Source organism: Gasterosteus aculeatus, chromosome 11 (genome assembly GCF_964276395.1).
Source record: "Gasterosteus aculeatus chromosome 11, fGasAcu3.hap1.1, whole genome shotgun sequence".
NCBI classification, from domain to species: domain Eukaryota; kingdom Metazoa; phylum Chordata; class Actinopteri; order Perciformes; family Gasterosteidae; genus Gasterosteus; species Gasterosteus aculeatus.
Genome location: NC_135699.1, coordinates 13,803,881 through 13,826,485, shown reverse-complemented (window position 1 = coordinate 13,826,485; position 22,605 = coordinate 13,803,881). Strand labels below are relative to the sequence as shown.

The window sequence follows — 22,605 nt, the reverse complement described above, 5'->3', positions numbered from 1 at the left end:
AAAGCAGGCCATGGAGCATGAAATTAGCCAAAAGCCAGAGTCAACTAGTATGTCTGAAGTGTTAAGACACATAATCAGCAAACCGCAAGAGTGCCGGCACAGCATTTCATGGCTTGGGAGTTTCTGCCTTGACAGCTCAGTGGCCCTCAGGCGAGGGGCCCCACTACCCATCTAACAGGTTCACGCTGAGACCGGGTGTGACGGACTGCTCTGTATGCGAGAGTGCGCATTTTAAAGTGAATCCTGTACTCTACAGCGAGCCAGTGAGAGGGTCTCAGTGTGGGCAGCGTGAGACCGTCTCTTTGTCCTGGTAATTATAGACGTGATGCAATTTAGTCTAAAATGCTTTATGACCAATAGATGGCAGCAGATCATCTTCCCCGTGAATCAGAAGCTAGAGGTATGTTCACAGGAGAGGTCCGAAAATATTACCTAGGAGGGAAACCATAGAGAGGACAAAGAGGCAGGATGAACTTGTTCAACAGGACCACCAACGGTTAGACCAGCCTTCTCCACCAACGCAACTGACTTCCTCCCTCCAACAAGCTGATCGGGGCTTCAGAGTCACCTGTACTTCAGCAGCCGAGAGTCCTAATTTGAGTGCTTTTATTCGAGCGAGTAGAGTGAATTTGTCTTGAGTGGTATTTTTTTGGTTTTCACTCGGAAGAGCCAGCACATCGATAAAAGATGGCGTTGCCAATGCGTGTCCTGGTGACAGGTGGATCCGGGTTGGTGGGAAAAGCCATTGAGCATGTGGTGCAGCAGGAAGGTGGGAAACTGGAGGGAGAAGAATGGATCTTCCTCTCTTCCAAGCAAGCAGATCTCGTGTAAGTTTCTTCGATTGTACCCTTTTACCCAATCGTGCCAGGAAGTAATTTGTCTGTGATTGACGCGTTAAATACTTATGCTAGAATACATCCAAGTCAAACAGGCAGAGTCCATCTTCAAACCTGTGTGTTTTTCTAGTTTATTGTGACGATTGTGAATAAATGTCGTATTAAAACACACACAGAGATGTTGAGCAGACCAGGGCTGTGTTTGAAAAGTATCGCCCCACTCATGTCATCCATCTTGCCGCAAAAGTCGGAGGACTCTATCTACACATGAGGGAGAACCTGCAATTTTTGGTGAGTTTTTTTTGGTCACGGTAAGCACGCGGGGAAAATATCTACATTGTCTTTAAATGACGTCACGTTGCGTTACCGCGTTATGTCAGTGACAGTTTGACACCTTCACAGAGGGACAACATCAAAATCAATGACAACGTTCTACAAACCGCACATGAGTCTGGTGTGACCAAGGTCGTGTCCTGCTTGTCCAGTTGTATCTTCCCTGACAAAACCACGTACCCCATCGATGAGACCATGGTAACCTCCTTCTTTTGTGTACTCATCGTATGTTACTACAGAGCCGTGAAATGAGGTGTGCTGATTTTCGCTTTGGTCAAAATGCACTGGTTTGATTCACTGTGATTTGTCTGTAATGTCACACTCTCACAGATACACAACGGGTCTCCTCACGACTCCAACTTTGGATACTCGCACGCCAAGAGAATGATTGATGTTCAGAACCGGTGAGCAGTTGTGCAGTGAAAACAAGGGCGCAGTGTAGACAGACGGATGAACATTTCATCCCAGACAAAAGGCTGCAATTGGTTTTGCGGCCAGCAAACAGCTTTGTTGACTTAGTCAAACAGGTTTTCTTTTTGTGACTGTCTCTAAGGGCAAAAGGCTCTAAGAGGGAGGAGGTTTCTCACTTAAGGCTCCATGACACGACGCCTTTTAGAGGGAAATGTTTGGTTGGAGCTTAAATCTTTTCCACCACCAAGGGAGAAAAAATAAAATAAGTGAAAGTGAAAATAAGTAAAAAGTGTGATCAGAAAAGTGTTGCAGTGCGTCTGATGGCTTCTCTGTGTCGACAGGGCGTACTTTCAGCAGTATGGACGTTGCTACACGGCCGTCATCCCAACCAATGTTTTTGGTCCACATGACAACTTCAACATAGAAAATGGTCATGTGCTGTCGGCACTCATCAACAAGACGTACAAGGCCAAAAGTGACTTCACTAATCCATTTTCATGCACATGCCTGGACTGAAAATAGTGAACAGAACATACAAACAGACAACAACAAAATAGAGGTAAAATGATCTATTTTTGTGTGTCTGTCTCACAGAGGAAGGAACTCCAGTGACGGTCTGTGGCTCTGGAGCTCCTAGAAGGCAGTTCATCTACTCTCTGGTACGAGTATTAGTGTATATTTTCGTTAGATTTGACTGTATTGGTGTGTGCTTTGATGACTATTTCAGTTTCCTGTATCTATTTTGGCCAAATGCATCTCTGAGATAAATATGTAGAATAACATGCTGTTCACCTTTAGGATTTGGCTCGTCTAATCATTTGGGCCCTGAGAAGATATGAGGAAGTTGCACCCATCATCCTCTCTGGTGAATAGTACCGTACCGTACATTTTTTAGGTGTTTTTTTTGATTGTGTGGCATGTCAAAGAAAGAGACACAGTCACTATGTGTACAGTATTACTTAACTTTCGCTGTGGGTTTCTCGTCAGTGGGTGAGAAGGATGAAATCTCGATCAAAGAAGCTGTGGACATGATCGCAAAGGCTTTGGACTTCAAAGGCGAAATACACGTATCCTTTTAACATTCCACAATGAATGCATCGCATGCATTGAAGTGAATATGCAGATTGTTTTAACTCTGAGATGCTCCTGTGAACCTTTGATAAGTACAGTACGTGCTTTAAAGACTCACCTTATAAAAGCTCTATAAGGAGCTGCTGTCTTGATAGACACAAATGTAAATGATCAACAATCTTTGTTTCTCGCCACCAACTGAAAATCCTCCGTGTGCCAGTCGAGAGGGAGAAATACAGGTGTCATCCGGAAAACCACATCTAGTGCCAGGGTTTGGTTTGTCCCCTCTGGGCTACTGTAGAAATATGGCGAAGAAAGACCTGGGGGCTCATTTATAAACGTTGCGTACGCACAAAAGAAGGCGTACGCCGCTCTCTACGCAATCTTGACGGAAAAATGTGCGGTCCTTCACGCAAGCTCGGACCCATGCGTACGCACAAAAACGGGTGAAATGAGAACCGTCGGCAAATGCAAGAAACACGCAAACGTGTGTGAAAGTGTGTAAAACTAGACTGTTGTGTAAAAGAAATGCCAATACTCCCTCTCATAAATAACACGAACACCCGTTTGTTCGATCTGCAGCGTGAAACAAACAGATACAAATTAACACATTTTCAAAAAGAAAAGTAAAATATGTTCTGCAATAATATTGGCATGTTATGCAATTCATCCTCAAAACACAGCTGTTGCTCGTCAGATGCAATCAAACGGAAGGTAATAAAATGCCATGATGCCGTCACAATGCGTAATGACGCGAAATGGCTGATCTTGCGCTCTTAGAAGACGTGACATTTTGCATCCACTTTGATGTCAGACCATTTTTCCTTTATTTCGGCCGGTCCGAGGTTGTGAGGCTGCAGCGTTGCTCTGCAACCTTTTGCCACTCGAGTGCCTTTTTGGCATTATTGATGCCCACACTGTGCCCTCCAAAAAGCATTTTGCTTCTCCGTTACAACTCGCCAATGATCGTGTTGAGTGAAGTTGCGTTTCTTCGTTTTCCTCTCAGTGTTTGTCATGATTTCGCAATCGATGAATATTAATTTGTGGGCGTTCCACAGACTATATATGGTCAACATTGGGCGTGACAGGAAGCCGCAAAAGCTGCGCTGCATTTAGAAGTGATTGTGATTTATTAAGGGAAAACTGCGTAGGACGTGCGTGCGCAGGGTTTTATAAGTCTGAATATTTCTGTGCGTACGCAGGTCCTACGTTTCATCCCTACGCCACTTCTGGCGCAAATCATACGCAAGCTTTTATAAATGAGGCCCCTGCTCTTTATCTAGATAAACTCATTCTGTAGTTATCCGAAACACCATTCTTATTTTCAGGTGATTTCCACTTAAAATAAAACATTCCCATTAATATATTCCCCTCCTGCGGATATATCCCCTTAGATACTTCACACTTTTCCTTTAAGTGCAAAGACATAACAAAAAAAAAAAACAGTTTACCCTTGACCCTTACGATCAGTTTGACACCACCATGTCTGACGGCCAGATGAAGAAGACAGCCAGCAACGGCAAGCTGAGGCGCCTCCTGCCCGACTTCTCCTTCACACCCCTCAACGAAGGTCGGACCTCAATACCACAATATTATTAGATGCTTTAATGCTTTAACTCACAGAATTTCATGGTACTGAGCGCGTAGAGGAGTAGAACAAATGAAGGCATGCACAGGCTGGTTATGGTGACTTGCTGTGTTCATTTCTTTCTCTCCTCAGCTATAAAGATGACATGCGACTGGTTCGAGATCAACTACAACATCGCCCGGACATGAAGTGACTGACCATCGGCAGCATTCTTTGGTTCTGGTGTGATGCAAGTTGTTATGACTGTCGAATATCGGTACATTCAGTGCCACATTAAACATACATTGAACATATTCTCTAGTGTACTGGAACCCTTATCATTCCTGATCTCTATGGGGTTTTACACGACGGGGATAGGAGCCCAACCCAAACAGTCCCATGCTGTGGCAGCTCCGTATGCAAAGGGATAGCTCTGAAAACAAAGCTCAAACAAATTGTCAACACAATGGACACATCCAGCACACCTCAAAAAACAAACAAGTCCTTGAGGATGCTATCTTAAATTATAGCAGGGAAAAAAGATCTGTTTGTAAAACCATACTCAGTGTAGATTATCGTTCAAGATATGAAATCCTTTTTGAGTTTTGTTTATGAAGCATAATTAATACGCTTTTTCTGTATTCAATTTCCATACAATAAAAATAATATTGTGAATGAGGGACAGGGCATGCAGAGTAAACCTTTTCACACCCTTTATTTGAAAATTCTGCAGAAAACAAAACAAGTTAAAGACTTTTTTTTTCAGGCGAAACTGTTCACACTTTGAGAAAAACTAGAAATCCAGTTAATTTTCTATGACCTGATGGGAGATTTCAGGGAATGAAAAACAAGTTCAGGATGCTTAATACTTAGTTGTAAAAAATATTTTTTGGTCAATAAACCAGCGATGACAGATCCCTTGTCAAAACAGCACAGGGCCGTGGCTTTTCTCTCCCCTGTTGCTCCACACCTCTCGGCTTGATGGCTTATTCAGTTAAGTAGAAGTGCATTTTTTCGTTGACATTCTTGCGCTCCGGATTAAGGCGCTTCAGGATCTGTGCCAGCACGTTGACGGTCTGCTCGCTGCTCAAACCTGTGCGCTTGGTCTGGAACTTCTTCAGCAGGTCTTTGGTGGTCATCGGTTTACGGATCAAGTACCGGCGAACTGCTTCCTCTGTTAGCTGCACATCACTGCGGAGTAGACGATAGAAAATTACATTTTATTGTTTATGTCTTGCAATTTCTCACAACAATGAAATAAGTTCATATTTCTGGAATGCATCAAGGAGGATTGGTAACCAGTACCTGGAGCTGGGAGTGGATTTGCCTGACGGGGGTTGGGGCGTGGTTTTCCCAGAGGGGGCTGGGCTCTGACTGCTGGGCTCCATTTTGAGCCTTTTGGCAGCCGGTGAGTCGGTGCTGGGACCAGCAGTCGGTCTCTTACCTGCAGGACATGGAGATTTAGTTGAAATAGGAAAAATTGACAGTTGAGTCACTTTTGAAAGTTTCAGGTGATACTGATGATACTGAAATGGGGTATTGGGAAACACCTTGCTCTAGCTTGCTGGCGGCAGCGCGGAGCGTACTGGAGGTGGAGGCCGAGTCTATGGACGGCGTCCCGGGGCGACTGCCAGTCCTGGAGCTGCCTGCAGAGCCACGGCCACCACGTTTAGGAGGAGTGCGCTTCTTCTGAGGAAGTGAAATGAAAACAGGGAAGTTCAAGACAAAACAAAGCTGTGAACACAGAACTCGTTAGTATGTTTGACCAGAAGCTGTGCCGGCGCACGGGGTGATATAATAACAAATATTCTGGACTTGTTAGAGCAACTGATCATCCCGTGTTACTTATAGTTTACATGCTTGAGTATAAGTAGCCCAGGAAATGCATCGACATCCCCGTATGCAGCCACAGGCACACTAATCACCATGAACAGAGCGGAGGCCGTCTCTCCGTCAATGTCACTGTCATCTGAGCTTTCCGACTCGCCGCTGCTGTCTGTGAAACACAAAACCATAGTCAACAGATACCAACCCGTCTTTATGCATGACACAACTGGCAGAATGATTTAAGCCTGCTTTGGTCAACTAGGGCCTCAGTAGAATTGTTTTGTCAAACCCTCATCTCTCCCCATAAGAGCTGCACCTTTTTTCTTCTTCTTTTCCGTTTGGACCGGCGTTTTCTTTCCTTCCTCTTCTTCCTCCTCCTCCTTTGTTTCCTCTTCGTTCGGTTTCTCCTCCTCACTCTCTTCCTCACTTTCAGATGCCTCATCGATCCCTATCGAGGACACACATTTAGAAAGAAAACTCATTCATTGTGGTAAAGCCAGTAAATCATAAGAGGCTAACGCTTAAAGCCTTGTGTACATTGAGACGGGATGGATCTGGATGACATCCGACTCAGTCAAATCTCTAGCCCGGCAATCATCATATGAAACACATGCATCAAATCATTGTTGTTTTTGATTCAATATTTAATGATTTAACAGATCAGTAATATTCAACGACTTAAAATTGACCTTTGGGATGATCCTCTCCTTTGCTTTGCTTTCCCTTTTCCGGCTCTTCGTCTGAACTGCTTTGGGAAACAGAAGTACATGCTAGTAGAAGAAGAGACACTGCTTAGGGAAACACCGGCCTATTGTACAAAGCGGTGGATCTGACCTGCTTTCATCCGACATGTAATCCACCTCTAGACCCTCGTAGTCACCGTCATCGCTGTCCTCCAGGGCCTCTTTGTCGCTGCCCTTTTTCTTCTTCTTCTTCTTTGCTTTTCCTTTCCCCGTGTCCTTTTTTCCCTTTGTCTTCGCTTCTCCATCTGCCCGATGAAGAGATGAGGGGGAGGGAGCAAGGAGAAATCCCATGGTGACAGAGGGAATGCGAATTTGGCAGACTTGAAGGATACGGAAATCCACAGTCTTTTCTTCTTACCGTCCCCCATACTGCTGTCACTGTCATCGCTGCTCATCTCCAAGTCTTCCTCCAGGTCGTGGATGCGCAGATCGCCCCCTTTCTTGCCCCCCTTCTTTTTGTTCTTCCCCGCCTTATCGTTCTCATCGTCATCGTCCTCACCACCGCGCTCCTGCTCCCGGAAACGTCTCTGAAGCATGATGCTGAAGTGATTCACCACCTTGTTTCTTCTGTGAGACGGAGACAATGTCTGATGTTAAGTGTTTGAATCCCCTGCTTAGGTAAACTAACTAACTAAACTAGGTAAACTACGGACTTATTCTTTTATCCATGCCCCTCTCTTCATCTCCCATTCACACACCTGCTCCACTCCTCCTCAGCCTCCTCGGCAGTGAGAGTTCGGTGTTTGGCCTGCGGTGTAAAGTTGTACCAGCCGTGGACGGGAAAAGCCTCGAAAGCTCCATCAGGACACTGTGTGAAGATGTAGTAGGAGGCATTTTCTGTAACACCGCCCTTTTTTATACCTTTGAACCTGCCAGGACAGAGCAAGGAAATAAGATGTTTGATTAACAGCAGAGATGGCAATGATGCCATGTTATTTAATAAATGTTTTATATAACAAAATAAATTATTGTGGTGGGATGGAATTTCTAAAGTACAAAGAACAAACTTTAGCCACTTTTTTCAAATAAAGTCATCCCATTTCCTCTATCAGTAATATAATAAATAAATGTGCTTCCTGGTCAACTAAGCAGGTTCACAGAGAGATATGTTGGTTTAATGAGATTGAGCCAGATGCTTTAGAAGAGTCTTTCTCCCCACCTCTTGCCAGCCTTGCCATTGACTTTTAGAATCCAGGGCTGGTCCTCCACTTTGAACTCCCGAGTCACAATACCGTACTTCTTCCGCCGTGATTCCTCGCGCTGCTTTTTGCCAAACTCACTGCCAGCCGCACCTTCCGCCGTCTCTTCCTCCCCATAAATCCGCCGGGCACTCATGTCTCTCTCCATGCGAGCCTGAGAAGGAAAGAGTAAGGAAAACGGAAAGACGGTCGCTGATGCTGCTTCTTCAAAATCATCTCGGACTTTTGGGGTTCTTCTAGTAGAGTAGTCACGCTGGCTGTCATTCCTCTCGCCGCGCGGACTCTGTGCTACACCACTGACATGACGCCCACCTGTGTCCAGGCTGAACAGTTGACTTTGTCTCCTGAATTGAAAGCCATGAGGTTGTACTTCTTGCTGTTGTTTCTATAGGACAGATAAACCAAAATGCAAACAAAAAAACATTAACTATAGCGGCTTTTTTACTAATCGAGGTTGAGAGGAATAGTTACCAGATACCAAACTAATTCAATGCTTACTATCTCCATCACCAAAGCCACACATAGTAGAACACACATTCAATCATTGCATTTACGTTTTGAATACAAATGTCTGCGAAACGTAAACGAGCATCTCTGCACGCCTTGTTTTAAGTTACAGGACGTCCCTGCAGAACAACAGGAACGTGAGCCGGTTGAATAACTCACTTGGGGACTCGCACTGTGTATTCCGTGCTGGAGGAACTGCTGCTCCCCTACAGGAAGAAGTCAAAGTATTCATCTAGTCTCAGCACTTCATCCCGTCTGCAGTGTAACGGATCACATTTAAACCGCGACAAATCATAGTATATGCCGTCTACTTTACAGTTTAGTTGTCATAAGATTACAGCAGGTACAAGATCAAGACGTTTATTGCCGGGGATAAAAGGGAGGTTTGACATTGTGTAGCTGAGCTGCATTCGAGACTTACCAGTGAAGTCATGGTTGTCTCCGTGGTTTTATAATCAGAATTGGCTTGAGGAGAGTCTGGCAGCTGTACACTATAAAAAAGAAGACATCAAAAAGGAGATGTTTGGAAACACCAGTGTGTTGCGATGCTTGAGTTGACACAGAACAACTCACGTTGCATTTAATTCATTGTGGCAGCAGAACAGAGACCATCCCCCAATAATTTAGTCTGAAGACTGTTGTGCCGTTAGCATCCCATGCTAATACAAACAGTAGCAACGCGCCTAAAGAGGCGTTTTAGTCACAGTTGTGGCTTTTATAAACCGTTATAAAGATTCTCCAGCTTCAAGCTGGTGTGACGTTAGAAATGCGGGGACAGTATTTATGGTATTTAGACGATTAAATCCAATTAAATGCATCTGATTTACCGTTGCGCGTACTGCCACTGTAGTTATTCCGTTCCAATAACTGGTGGTGAGGAAACACAGAATACAAATAATGGTTCCTAGTGAGTCAGCCGGCTCTCCCTGATTTGCATATAAGAATGTGAAATGAAAAACGGCATTATGAAATAAGTCTCTGGAAATGAAAAACGGCATTATGAAATAAAAGACTCTGGAAATGAAAAGTGGCATTATGAAATGAAAGACTCTGGAAATGAAAAGTGGCATTATGAAATGAAAGACTCTGGAAATGAAAAGTGGCATTATGAAATAAAAGTACCATAAAATAATTAAATGTATTTAATATTTATGTATTTATTGCCTCATTTATTTATTTCATGATGTATTTCAAATGCATATTTCATGTATTTACTTATTTATTAATTTATTTAATTTGGACTAAAACGCCATTCCATACACTTTGAGGTTCGCCTTCGCCATGTTGGCCAGGTAGCTTCACTGTGCGAATAGAACACATTATAATTATTAACTTAAAAGAGCGGTTAAGAATCTATTTTTATTGTCATTCATTTTGATTCTGAATTCCTAAATAGGGACTTTATAGTATTTATAGTATACACCGGAAGTTCTGGTCAACTTTAATTTCTAAATTTGTTATTTTCTTTAAAAGTGCTTACATTATAAGCAGTATATTTATTATCATGTATGGTTGATATGAATAATAACATCTCAATGAATATTGATCATATTTGATCCATTCGCTTGACATTGTAATTGTAGTCTTGCGGTTTCAAGTATCAACACTAGATGGCAATATACACGCATGATTCAAAATGTACAGGGATGACAAATAAATGAATAAACACATTTACAAAAAAACTATAAATAATCTAATTTCTTCTTTTGGTATCAACCTTCATCTTAATTCAGTATTTCATAATTATTTAGGAATTTGAATTTCACTAGGCAAGGTTGCAAGCAAGATGTTCACATTCTTTATACAAAATAAGTCAGTTTTTCTCCATTTGTATTTGCAGGTATTTAAATGCAGCCTACCTGCTACAATGTTACATTTTGAAAGACAAATTGACATGCCAGGGCACACGGTCTGTTTTAAGGTGTTTCGATTTGTAAACTATGAACTACAAATGCTCAGACATAGGTGGTGACTTTCATTGCAAAGGAATAGTATAAAGACTTTTCCATCTGATGTTAATGCATAATTGTACTTAGACTTACATAAGAATAGCCTAGAAGAATATCCAAGCCATGACTATTAAGTGTAAAGCATTTCTACTGTATCATTATTAACAGCATCACTCTCTAAACAAATTACCACACATTTGCCATTTTATCTTTAGAACTGACAAAAATCAATTTAGAGTAAAAGAAAATCTTTGTTTTTATGTTTCCTGGAAATTTCTAAACAAAATATAAAGCCTACTATTATAATATTTTGAACATTTGGCTTTCTATTTCTAAACGTCAATGCATCCATGTGACATATGATCATTAACAGGTAAAAGGAAAGTTACGTATGTAACTAAGGTTCTATGAACTGTTATACTATGAATCCTGGCTTCACGCTGCCTTTGTTGGTCAGTAAGGATGAAATAGAACTCCTGTTAATAATTATGGAGCTGGGCCAACATAAAAAAAAACACATTACTAAATTAAAATGACAATTCACTACAAAATCATAGACCGCCATCTAGAACATGTTTTTAATGATATTTTAATGCGTACAATTAATGCTTTGGGGTGATTCTCTTAGTACTTAGCAGATGAAGAATTTTACAAATGTAAATGTTTTGCTGTGAGGCTCAGGCCTTCTCACGACTTGGGCTGTTACACACAAGCTTTTCCTTCACACAAAACACATTTTGCATTGATTTTTGCATCGGTGCCACTGCTTAGAAAAACATTTTGTGAAAGCTGTGCAAATAAGCAGAATATAGATACTAAGCTCAAAGAGTGGTGGTTGATGTTTTGTGGAGTCTTACCCGTCATGATGAACTGCTCTGCCGTTATACTGCTCCTTGGTGAGTAATTTCATGTTTTACAGAGTTGATAATGTGTGACAATGAATAGCTACAGTGAATTAAACTATTATATTAGAAACATGAGAGTTTAGTTTTATAAAAAGAGTGATCCGCTTTTTGGAACGGTACCGTCACAAATGCTGTTGAAGTCTTGTATCCAATATCGTTTGCACCATCTCAGCAGATGAGATCACGTCTTAACTATACAAATTTTAAGATGATATCTTTTACGTGAAGTCTTAGTTAGAATACATAAAAACAAGAACTCTTCTTTGTTGTTGTGCTTTATAGGTTCCCTCTTTATCATCGGCCACTGTGTTTTTCCTCCCGGTAGGAATGATTTTCACTTGGAAACATCAGAGGTGTATTCTGGTTATTTGTGAAATATCTATTTATTCTTTATTATTGACAATTTTCTCTTCCTCGCAGGTTCTTGTGATGGATACACAAACATAACTGACACATGGCGCAACTACTTATTTATATCAAGTACCTTTTCTGAATATCCAAACGATGATGCTGCGCTTGTTGGGAATTGGCTGCGCTTCGTGGGACTTGGTGGAGATACACTTATACCAGACTGCCCAGCAGGCCCTTGTGGCGGTACCACGTACCCAATTTATTTTCCCTTTAGTTATCCAAAAGATGAATCAGAAACTGCGAGTACAGGGACTGCATATGCTAATAATGGATCTTGCGAGGCTTATAGTTCTGAGATGTCCGTGGTCCTCTGTCCTGGAGGGTTCTACATCTACAAACCATCCAGCCATCAAAGTAGCAGCATGGGTTTTGTGACCTGTAAGGAGTAATAATTCATTGATCCTTGTGTGTATGTATGTATATATATATATATATATATATATATACATACATACATATACATACACATACATACATACACACACAGTGTATATTTTAGTTAATGTCCTACTAAATGAGTAGCTGCAAACTGCAGTACTCATGTGTGTGTTTTGTCCCTCTTTAGACCATTCTACATGTGACTCAGTCTCCTGTGGACCCCTAGCTCTGTGTTCAGGTAACGGAGGCTGTATTTGTGAGTCTGGGTATGAAGTACCCCCCGCTTACCGCCCCACATCAGAATCCTACGGTTGTGATGGTAAGTTCATTTATTTGAATATATTTATCAAAGTAGGATGTGTTATCACCCCCATTCATTTTGATGATCATCTAACTCACTTCACACCTTGAACTCCTGTCTAACATCTCTTGACAGACATCGATGAGTGCACGACTGCAGGTATTTGTGGTCCCAACGCTCAATGCAACAACGCTATTGGATCATATTCCTGTACCTGTCTGGATGGATTCAATGCTACAGATCCAATATCAGCACCTGGACTATCCAACGAATGCACAGGTACGGACGCACAGCTCAGTGTTCAGGTAATGGTGGGTGTATTCGTGTCTAACATCAGAATCATCAGAATCCTACGGTTGTGATGGAAAGTTCATTTATTTCATCTGAAAGGTACTAAATCAAAGTAGGACATATAATTGCCAAACAGACTGCCATTCATTTCATTTATCACGCCATTAAAAGGTTTCATTCGTTTTGTGAACATCTAACCCACTTTGCACCTTGAACTCCTGTCTGTAACATCCCTTGACAGACGTAGATGAGTGCACGACTGCAGGTATTTGTGATCCCAAGGCGGAATGCAAAAACACTGAGGGCTCATATTCCTGTGTCTGTCTGGATGGATTCAGTACTACAGATCCGAATTTATCACCTGGACCGTCAAACGAATGCACAGGTACCGATCCTCAAGTGTTCGGGTAACAAAGGCTGTATTTGTGAGCGTATGAAATACCCCCCGCTTACCGCCCAACATCAGACTCCTGTTACGATTCGTGTTTGGACCCAAATGCACTCACGCGACTCCAGGGATCTTTTGACCTTTTATTTAAAGCTCTGGAAACAACAGGAAGAGTAACGGTAGGCCAAAGGACGAGTAGGTTTACCAGAAGTTTGGGCTGGCGGGTTAAACAGGCACAGGCAGGGTCTTCAACCGGCAATCTGATAAGCACTGGAGAGGCTGGCATGGAAGCGGAAGAAGAGCATGCGTGCGTGGTAGGAGACTAAATATGGCTTTGAGTTATCAGAGGCAGGTGAAGGCCTTTTAGACTGACGAGGTGGGAGTGACTGAAAAATAGAGTGAGGGGGGTGTGGGGATGAAGATCGTTTATCTCATCTGAAAGGTACTAAATCAAAAGTAGGATTTATAATGACCAAACCGACCACCATTCATTTTATTCATCACGCCGTTAAAATGTTTCATTAGTTTCGTTTTGTGAACATCCAACCCACTTCGCACCTTGAACTCCTGTCTAACATCTTTTGGCAGACATAGATGAGTGCACTGCAGGCATTTGTGGTCCCAACGCTGAATGCAACAACGCTATTGGATCATATTCCTGTACCTGTCTGGGTGGATTCAATGCCACTGATCCGGAATTACGACCTGGACTATCCAACATATGCACAGGTACGGACGCACAGCTCAGTGTTCAGGTGACGGCGGGTGTATTTGTGAGTCCGGGTATGAAATACCCGCCGCTTACAGTCGAACATCAGAATCCGGCAGTTGTGATGAAAAGTTAATTTAATTTCATCTGAAAAGGTAGTAAATCACAGTAGGATGTTCAATCACCGAAGCGACCTCCATTAATTTCATTCATCACGGCATTAAAATGTTCCATTAATTTTGTGAACTCTAACACACGTCGCACCTTGAACTCTTGTCTTGACAGACGTAGATGAGTGCACGACTGCTGGTATTTGTGATCCCAACGCTGAATGCAAAAACACTGAGGGTTCATATTCCTGCATCTGTCTGGATGGATTCAATGCCACAGATCCGATATTACCACCTGGACCGTCCAACGAATGCACAGGTAGGAATCCCTAGCTAAGTGTTCAGGTAACGAAGACTGTATTTCTGAGACTGAGTATGAAATACCCCCCGCTTACCGCCCAACATCAGAATCCTGTAACGGTTCGTGTTTGGACCCAAAGGCTCTCACACGACCCCAGGGATATTTTCACCTTTTAAAGTTCCGGAAACAGCAGGCAGAGTAACGGTAGGCCAAAGGACGAGTAGGTTGGGCTGGCGGGTTAAACAGCGGCAGGCAGGGTCTTCAACCGGTGATCCGTCTGAAAATAAGCGCTGGAGAATCTGGCATGAAAGTGGAAGGTGTGTGTGAGGCAGGAGACTAAACAGGGATTTAATGAGTTATTAGAGGCAGGTGTGTCACAGGTGTGTGAACATGTGAAGGCCTTTTAGACTGACAAGGTGGGAGTGACTGAAAAAGGTGAGGAGGGTAGTGAGGAGGGTGTGGGGCTAAAGTTAATTTATTTCGTCTGAAAGGTACTAAATCAAAGTCGCATGTAAAATGGCCGAACCGACTGCCATTCATTTTATTCATCAAGCCATTAAAATGTTTCATTAGTTTCGTTTTGTTGAACATCCAACCCACGTCGCACCTTGAACCCCTGTCTAACATCTCTTGACAGACATCGATGAGTGCACGACTGCAGGTTTTTGTGGTCCCGACGCTGAATGCAACAACACTATTGGATCATATTCCTGTACCTGTCTGGATGGATTCAGTGCTACAGATCTGACATTACCCCCTGGACTATCCAACGAATGCACAGGTACGGACGCATAGCTCAGTGTTCAGGAGACGGAAGCTGTATTTGTGAGTCGCCGCTTACCCCCCAACATCAGAATCCTACGGTTGTGATGGAAAGTTCATTTATTTCATTTGAAAGGTAGTAAACTAATGTAGGATGTATAATCACCGTAACCCCCCCACCCCTTCTTTTTATTTATCATGACATTAAAATGGTTCATTCATTTTGTGATCATCCAATCCACTTCGCACCTTGAACTCCCGTCTGTAACATCTCTCGACAGACATAGATGAGTGCACGACTGCAGATATTTGTGGTCCCGACGCTGAATGCAACAACACTATTGGATCATATTCCTGCATCTGTCTGGATGGATTCAGTCCTACAGATCCAGAATTAGAACCTGGACCATCCAACGAATGCACAGGTACCCACCTTTTGCTCAGTGTTCAGGAGACGGAAGCTGTATTTGTGAGTTTGTCAGATTCAAGATGTTTTACTCCACCTAGGAGCAGTTGGAAAGTTGCAACTCAATTATAACTTTTGACCTAAGTGTACCACTCAAAGCTGTCTGGTTCATTGTTTCATGTGTTTGGCAGATGTTGACGAGTGTGGCATAGATCCCCCCATCTGTGGTCCCTATGCCAACTGCTCCAACTCAGATGGATCTTACTCCTGCACCTGCTTCGTTGGTTTTCAGGAGAACGTCACAGGCGTGATAGCCAGCTCTTCTAACCCATGCACAGGTGGGTGAACATGTCCACTGTCATTCTTGTCCAGCGATGACATTATTGAGGTTAGCCTTGCAAAAAGCTATTTTTTTCTCTTTCTAGACGTGGACGAGTGTCTCGAGGATGTCTGTGGCGATGGCGGGACTTGTATAAACAACGTAGGAAGCTTTGTGTGTGTCTGCCATCCAGGCTACAAGCTTGAACTCGACGCGACTCCTCTTTGCCAAGGTCATTTTTCATAGATGTTGGACAGCACTCTCCATACTATTAACACATGCAGTTCGGAATGACATTTATTGCATATGTTTTGGAGTAAAATCCAACTTTTTTGTGTTTATGTGACTCCTCCCAACTGCATGCCAACTGGGTAAAGTGTTCCTTCCTCAGATATTGATGAGTGTTTCAACTCCACCATCTGTGGCCCTGACTCCGAATGCACCAACATACCAGGAAACTACACCTGTAAATGTGTCCTGGGGTACGCGCCAACTGATCAAAACAGGCAGCCCAGCGAGACAAACATCTGCATTGGTATTTAGACGCTTTTCAGATGTAAAATGTTTTACAGTGCCTAGGAGCAGTTGGAAAGCTGCAACTCAATTATAACTTTTGACATAAGCCACTCAAAGCCGTCTGGTTCATTGTTTCATTTGTGTATCATGTGTTCGGCAGATGTTGACGAGTGTGACATAACTCCCCCGATCTGTGGTCCCTATTCCAACTGCTCCAACTCAATTGGATCTTACTCCTGCACCTGCTTCTCCGGGTTTCGGCTGAACCAGCAGAACCTGATAGCCAGCTATTCTAACCCATGCACAGGTGGGTGAACATGTCCACCATTAGTGTGGTTTTGCTGCATTATATGTGTTTTAACAGTGTATTTTTCACTCTCTTTACAGATATAGATGAGTGCAGTGAGACCCCGGGTCTGTGTGGGATACTAACTGTGTGCACTAATGTACCGGGGACCTACTATTGTTCTTGTCGTGATGGATTCTACCCTTCAACTGGACTCGTTTGGAAGATTGGAGTCACATTTTGTGAAAGTGAGCTTCGAATGCGATTACTTCAAGTGTATATAAAGTATATTACAATATCCTGATGCGCTCAATTCTTTGTCATTTTCTTTTGCACTGACTCAACAGGCCTCGATGTCATTTTAGATAGGATAAAACCTCCACAGGTAAATATCACCAGAACCTCCAAGCAATTATAAAAAAAGAAAAAAAAAGAAACCGCTAAAACACAAATGTCTTGAAATAACACTTCAACAAAAACGGTTTCCGGTAATGTGAGTAGTAAGAAATCACAATGTTTCGTTATTTCATGTTGCAAAAATGTTAACATACTTGCCAAATTTCAACAAATAGATTATCATTTCATCTCATCACATTAAATGTTGGGTCATGTTTGTGTTTTTGCTGCAGGGTCAGACAAAAGAGAGAGCTTTTCTTGGAAACATGGACCAACAACTGACAGAAAATGGGGACATGTACTTACCAGACGCAGTGAGTAGAAAACAAGGAGCGGCAATCCTCTCAATTTTACCTTTTGAATAGGTTTCACTCGCTGCAATAAGGATCTCCACAGTTATGTTATTAGTCATCCAATGAATATTAATAAAACGTGTTTTTTTTGGCTGTTTTTTACTTCGCCGTTGCTGCTGGATGTTTTTAAATTTGATGCAGATAATGTGCAGCTGCATTAACAAAACTCTTCTCTCTCTCTCTCTCTCTCTCTCTCTCTTGTGTTTTGCTATCTCTGTAGACTGTGTCAAACAGCATATCAGCATCTATGGTAAATGTTATTCCACAAACAACCCGTGTCACCGTAACACGTCATTCGATGACCCTTTAATCCTACTTTGGTGTTTGCATCACTAGGCAGGTCAGTTTTTGAAATGTCCTATTTTATTGCAGGAAGTGTCGGGTGTTGGACCACGTGCCAGGTTAAGAAGTGTGAGTAGCCAAGGAGACGCGGAGACCGGAAGTATGATCCTGAACATCTCCGACCGTTTGGTGTCCGCCATAGTGCAGCCAGGTCAAAACAAAACCACGAGGACAGTGACGAGTCCAACACTGGGTAAGAAACGGGCCTCTTAGTTCATTGTAGATATCTGCTGTGCCTCTACTGGGTGGAAAATCTAAATCTCAAGACGTGTGTGTGTGTGTGTGTGTGTGTGTGTGTGTGTGTGTGTTAGATCTAAGTATTCAAACTATCGGGCCCGAAGACAGCGACGCCGAGAGCACTGCGCTCTCAGCCAACGGAAACACCATGCAGATCAACTTGGAAGGCCTGGCCAAAAATAACAACGGTGAGGGGGAAAAAAACTCCATTAGAAAGACGAAATGAGGACCGTAAACACAGCACTGTGAGGCATTCACGTTAAATGTTTTAGATGGTCTGAAACATGCTAAACCCTGTTGACCACTTGGACAGGTTCTGCAGCAGTTGCCTTCTTGACAATAAATGGGATGGAGAGTCTTCTTAGCCATCAGTACTTTAAAACCGAGAACAGGACAGAAATGTACTCGGACGTCATCACTGCCGTCTTACCATTAATGAACAACACCAACCTCACAGAGCCTGTCAACTTTACCATCCAGCATAAGAAGGTACCGCCCGATCTTCCCCTCTACCTTGGGAGACAACATAAGGCCTGGTATCAATCTCTTTAAAATCTTTCATCAGACACTGACTGAATCTGGTTTGGTGACCTGTGTGTACTGGGAGGAGAGCGCAGACGGCAAAACCCAGGACAAGCGTTGGTCGGTAGACGGCTGTTTGGTTGCATACACCAATGAAAACTACACCGTGTGCAGCTGCTCCCATCTGTCCACGTTTGCCCTCATCATGCAGATAGGGGAGGTATTGTAGATGTGTATGTGTGTGAGTGTGCATCTGGTAATACACACATGGCCAGATTGATGACGGTATTTGTTTGCCCGTGTTCTTGTGTTCCCTCAGCCTCCCCAAGAGGACTCTTTCCTTGAGTGGCTAAACCGGATGTGTGTGATCATCGGGCTGTTCTTCCTCGCTTTGGCCATCTTCACCTTCCTGCTCTGTAGCTGGAACCCCAAGATCAACAATACGGCTCGTCTTCACCTCTGCCTCAACCTCTTCTTCTCCCAACTGCTGCTGCTGTGGAATGACGAATATGTGGATCAAGCGGTACAGCAAGACCATCGTTGGGTCTCTCCCGCATGTGTTCTATTCAACACAAGTGAGCCATGTTTATTGAGGCTATTTCCAGGCGCTTTGTTTCTCAAAAATACATCTGTGTGTCCACAGCGGGCCTGCACAGTCATGGCAGGTGTTCTCCACTTTGTTGTGGTAGCAAGTTTTGTGTGGATGCTGCTGGAGGCGCTTCAGCTCCACCTGTTGGTCCGGAGACTCTCTAAGGTGCAGGTTATCCAGAGAGACGGCCTCCCAAGGCCACTTCTCTACCTGATTGGCTACGGCGTTCCATTTGTGATTGTGGGGGCTTCTGCACTCATATATTCGGATGGATATGGTGCTACTGATGCAAAAGTGTGAGTAAGACAATCAGTACGACATATTGTCTCTCTGTTTTGTCTGCATCCAAGTTAAAAGGACGGTTTGATTCCTTTTGCAGGTGCTGGCTCTCCACAAAGCGCCATTTCAACTGGGCTTTAACGGGCCCTGTGGTTGCCATCCTTGGAGTGAGTATATTGCATTTGCATCATCAGTTCAGTGGAATTCAATTAGCCGAGCCAGGCGTGGTCTCTGGCTTTAATCAGCCTGGACCAACTTTATAGCTCGCTGAAAAACTGACCAAAAGGGACCTCGCAGACCAACACAAGCGGATGCAAGAAAACAGAAATTCCCCGTAAACGATGTAGGGTGTGAGAGATTGACAGTCATCAGCTCGATGGAAGATGCTGCTCTGCACGGCGCTGTGCTGCTTATACCGTGGACAGCGTCATCACAGTTCACACATGCACAAGATTCCTGTTTTTGGGCACCTGGGAGGGCGACTCGCCCACAGGCAATGCTGAGCGTTTTGTTCCTTTTTGTAGTGTGTGGGTTTTTTTTTTCCTACTGGCCTGAACTTGTATCAGTCATGTTCTCACAGAGACACATTACTCTCTATTCTATCCGCTTTACAATTACCTCTTACCACTTGCACCCGCAGTGTTTTTATCAGGGCTCCATTTGTTGGGTTTTCAGAAGCCTTTTACTTCTCAGTAATTGACGATTTGTGTCACATCTCTGTTTGACGTCTCGGCCTCTGTCTTTTCCCATTCTAGCTTAATTGGATCTTGTTCTGTGCTACTTTATGGAGCTTGAGACCAACCTTGGTCAACATGAAAAGTGGTGCTTCTCAATCCAAAGACACCAGGTATGCGATTTGCTTTGACGAAAATCAATTTTAAAAGTTCCTTATTTACGCGTCGTTGTCTTTTTTCAGGTTGGTTATTTTCAAGATCCTGTCCCAGTTTGTCATCTTGGGCTGCACCTGGATTCTGGGCCTCTACCAGTCAAACCTATTCTTCCAGGTGCTCTTCATAGTTCTCAACTCCCAGCAAGGCACCTTCCTCTACATCGTCCACTGTCTGCTCAACAAGGAGGTACACAGATTATTAACGGGGGGGTGTGACACTTTCTGACATGTTGTTGGTTCACAGCAGACTGGCAATGCTCTTATTCTTTTGTTGGTAGCTTTAACTTCATGTATCTAAAGAAACTGTAATTTATTGTGTTTTCTAGGTCCGAGATGAGTACGTGAAATGGCTGACCTGTTCTTTCAATACGAGCAAAGAAAAAGGATCAGTGGTGAGTTTTAATAACAATGCATGCAATCACTTTATTAAAAGTTTTTTTGTTTTTTTTTCGAGACCGCATTCTTTTTGAGGTTCATAAGGGCCACAAATACTCAAAATATTTAATAATATAACATCCAAGGTCGGTCACCAGATATAAATCTGTTTCATAGAAGGCTCTTTTCAGAAAGTGTTGAGTTTCACTAATCTTTAGAAAGCTTTCTTTTCTTTCTTTTTTTTTTTTAACGAAATGAATAAATATGAAAAATGCATTTCTACAGAAAGATGTGCCCTCAGTCTCTGAAGACGTGGCTGAAGGCTGAAGAGCGGCAGCGTGAAGGACGAACCAATATCCCAAAAGAGGGACGCACGGCAGCAAGGAGACGTGCAAACCCATACTTCAATCATCAATTAGTCATTACATATTATCATTACATTGCTACTTTGCTGTTTTCTTTGAGGATGACAAATCATAAGATATATATATATATATATATATATATATATATATATATATATATATATATATAAAAACGTGTGTGTGTATGTCTACCTCGTCTGTATCTACTATTATTCATCATGTAATTGTCTGGTTTGTATGACGTTCACTGGGAGACAACTAAAAAAAGACTTCCAACACCTTAAATAAATAAATGAGGTAATCTATATGCCAAATATTTGTAATGCTGGCTTTTTGTTAAGTTTCTACAGCCTCATCCTGACATCTGGGACTGTTTATGCACCATGACAACCGCTTGCTGCAGTGCAGACACATGTTTGAGATATGGCCACAGCATCAGTTGCAACCTTTTATGTTAACTTCTGCCTCACCTGTTCTCTACCAATACTTAAGTACTGCCAACAATACCGAGGAGAAAGCATGTGTACGACGCAAAAGCTCTGTCATCATTTGTCTGTGAACACAACACGAAATATTAAGAAACGTAAGGTGTGTGTGTGCAGGCGGGTCGGCAACATTTAGCTGTGTGGCAGCAGGTGGGGGCCTCGCATCAAAGGCGGAACCTGTTGGGGATAAACAGTTGCACCTTCTAACACGCGGGGAGTGATGGCTGTTGAAAGCGTCAAAAGATCCCAGTGTAGCTTTTGCTGGACAACATGAAGCAAAAAACGGCAGTCAAAATGAACGAGTCGTTTGGATTTTCTGAATTTAGATTTTGAAGATTTTGGTTAACTAAGTCCCAATGGGTCACGTGACTTCTCAAACTCAGGAATAGTTATTACCATATATATTTTTATAAACTTAACAAATTCGCAACTGCCATTCATGAACAAAACAAGATCTTCAAAATAACTAGCGTGTATTGATATTGAATTTCTTATGTTTATGTATATATTTCATACTGTAGAACAAAAAAACTCCTCTTGAGCTTGTAATAAGCATAGAAAATGAATTCAACAGGACCTTTTGACTGGAGGTGAAGGAACCGGACGTGCAAAAACATTAACATTACTTCCTAAGTTGTAGGACTCCTTCATGAGAAAACGCGTGCCATTGACGTGGTCTTTAATGCCTTTTAGTTGGCGTCAAAGGGCCCCGCTTGCTTGCTCACGGGCGCCGCTTTGCACCGCGCTTATACTGCAAATGAGCATTGCAGAATTGATATCCAGATAGATCCCCTGTTACAAGCTATTTGGAAAACTCCGCAGTGACAGTGAAATCAGGGGTCTTCACCATAGAATTAGTGTCAAAAATGTAACCTTGAATGTGTCGTATATCATAACAAGGCACCAAAGCCGCTGCAGCCGCTGCCAGTAACAGCAGGTGGGAGATTGCTCAGGGCGTTTTTTTAAAGACTAAAACCTATTATGCGTTATAATGTCCCTGTTTACACCATCAGCCCAGCGCTCACAGCTCCTAGAAGCAGTTTTGAAAGCTGCAACTCAATTATAACTTTTGACATAAGTGAAGAGCTCAAAGCTCCCTGGTTGTTTGTTTAATTTGTGTAGGCGTAAATCCCCCCCATCTGTGGTCCCTATGACAACCGGTTGGACGGATAGGTGCGTTCTACGGCGGGCAGTGTGAAAGGTTCTGTTGGCTGGTACTGTATGCATACTCTATGTTACTGTTTGTA

At 42.9% G+C, this 22,605-nt stretch overlaps 3 protein-coding genes across 6 annotated transcripts; 2 read left to right on the top strand and 1 right to left on the bottom strand.

Annotated features, from left to right (window-relative positions):
* The first annotated feature begins 37 nt into the window (after positions 1 to 37).
* On the top strand, positions 38 to 4,532 carry LOC120828103 (GDP-L-fucose synthase). 2 transcript variants are annotated; one of them, XM_078083922.1, is made up of 11 exons: positions 253 to 310; positions 413 to 827; positions 1,013 to 1,127; positions 1,239 to 1,367; positions 1,500 to 1,573; positions 1,922 to 2,055; positions 2,175 to 2,239; positions 2,379 to 2,445; positions 2,568 to 2,647; positions 4,122 to 4,221; positions 4,372 to 4,532. In XM_078083922.1, exons 2-11 carry the CDS (start codon positions 688 to 690, stop codon positions 4,425 to 4,427), a joined length of 960 nt encoding a protein of 319 aa, XP_077940048.1. In that variant the 5' UTR covers positions 253 to 310; positions 413 to 687; the 3' UTR covers positions 4,428 to 4,532. The 2 variants fall into 2 exon arrangements, with proteins under 2 accessions (XP_077940047.1, XP_077940048.1); XM_078083921.1 differs by having other exon boundaries at positions 38 to 827.
* A 382-nt stretch (positions 4,533 to 4,914) lies between these two features.
* Positions 4,915 to 9,421, bottom strand: gtf2f1 (general transcription factor IIF, polypeptide 1). 2 transcript variants are annotated; one of them, XM_040191450.2, is made up of 14 exons: positions 9,068 to 9,421; positions 8,916 to 8,985; positions 8,654 to 8,700; positions 8,300 to 8,372; positions 7,948 to 8,141; positions 7,487 to 7,657; positions 7,147 to 7,355; positions 6,880 to 7,033; positions 6,735 to 6,790; positions 6,362 to 6,493; positions 6,144 to 6,214; positions 5,769 to 5,907; positions 5,524 to 5,662; positions 4,915 to 5,409 (listed from the first exon to the last, which is right to left on the bottom strand). In XM_040191450.2, exons 2-14 carry the CDS (start codon positions 8,925 to 8,927, stop codon positions 5,205 to 5,207), a joined length of 1,602 nt encoding a protein of 533 aa, XP_040047384.1. In that variant the 5' UTR covers positions 8,928 to 8,985; positions 9,068 to 9,421; the 3' UTR covers positions 4,915 to 5,204. The 2 variants fall into 2 exon arrangements, with proteins under 2 accessions (XP_040047384.1, XP_040047383.1); XM_040191449.2 differs by having other exon boundaries at positions 9,322 to 9,390.
* Positions 9,422 to 11,205: 1,784 nt separating this feature from the next.
* On the top strand, positions 11,206 to 21,187 carry LOC120827136 (uncharacterized). Of its 2 annotated transcripts, XM_078083919.1 has the most exons (29): positions 11,206 to 11,339; positions 11,631 to 11,669; positions 11,769 to 12,137; positions 12,325 to 12,456; positions 12,574 to 12,717; positions 12,971 to 13,114; positions 13,706 to 13,846; positions 14,112 to 14,255; positions 14,875 to 15,018; positions 15,281 to 15,424; positions 15,597 to 15,743; positions 15,831 to 15,956; positions 16,116 to 16,259; positions 16,401 to 16,547; positions 16,628 to 16,774; positions 16,874 to 16,911; positions 17,156 to 17,236; positions 17,496 to 17,525; positions 17,648 to 17,810; positions 17,929 to 18,042; positions 18,168 to 18,343; positions 18,420 to 18,596; positions 18,696 to 18,899; positions 19,020 to 19,261; positions 19,345 to 19,411; positions 20,000 to 20,091; positions 20,161 to 20,320; positions 20,460 to 20,525; positions 20,794 to 21,187. In XM_078083919.1, the coding sequence occupies exons 1-29, from the start codon at positions 11,282 to 11,284 to the stop codon at positions 20,833 to 20,835; spliced, it is 3,822 nt and encodes a 1,273-aa protein (XP_077940045.1). In that variant the 5' UTR covers positions 11,206 to 11,281; the 3' UTR covers positions 20,836 to 21,187. The 2 variants fall into 2 exon arrangements, with proteins under 2 accessions (XP_077940045.1, XP_077940046.1); XM_078083920.1 differs by lacking the exons at positions 12,574 to 12,717; positions 12,971 to 13,114.
* Positions 21,188 to 22,605: the final 1,418 nt, after the last annotated feature.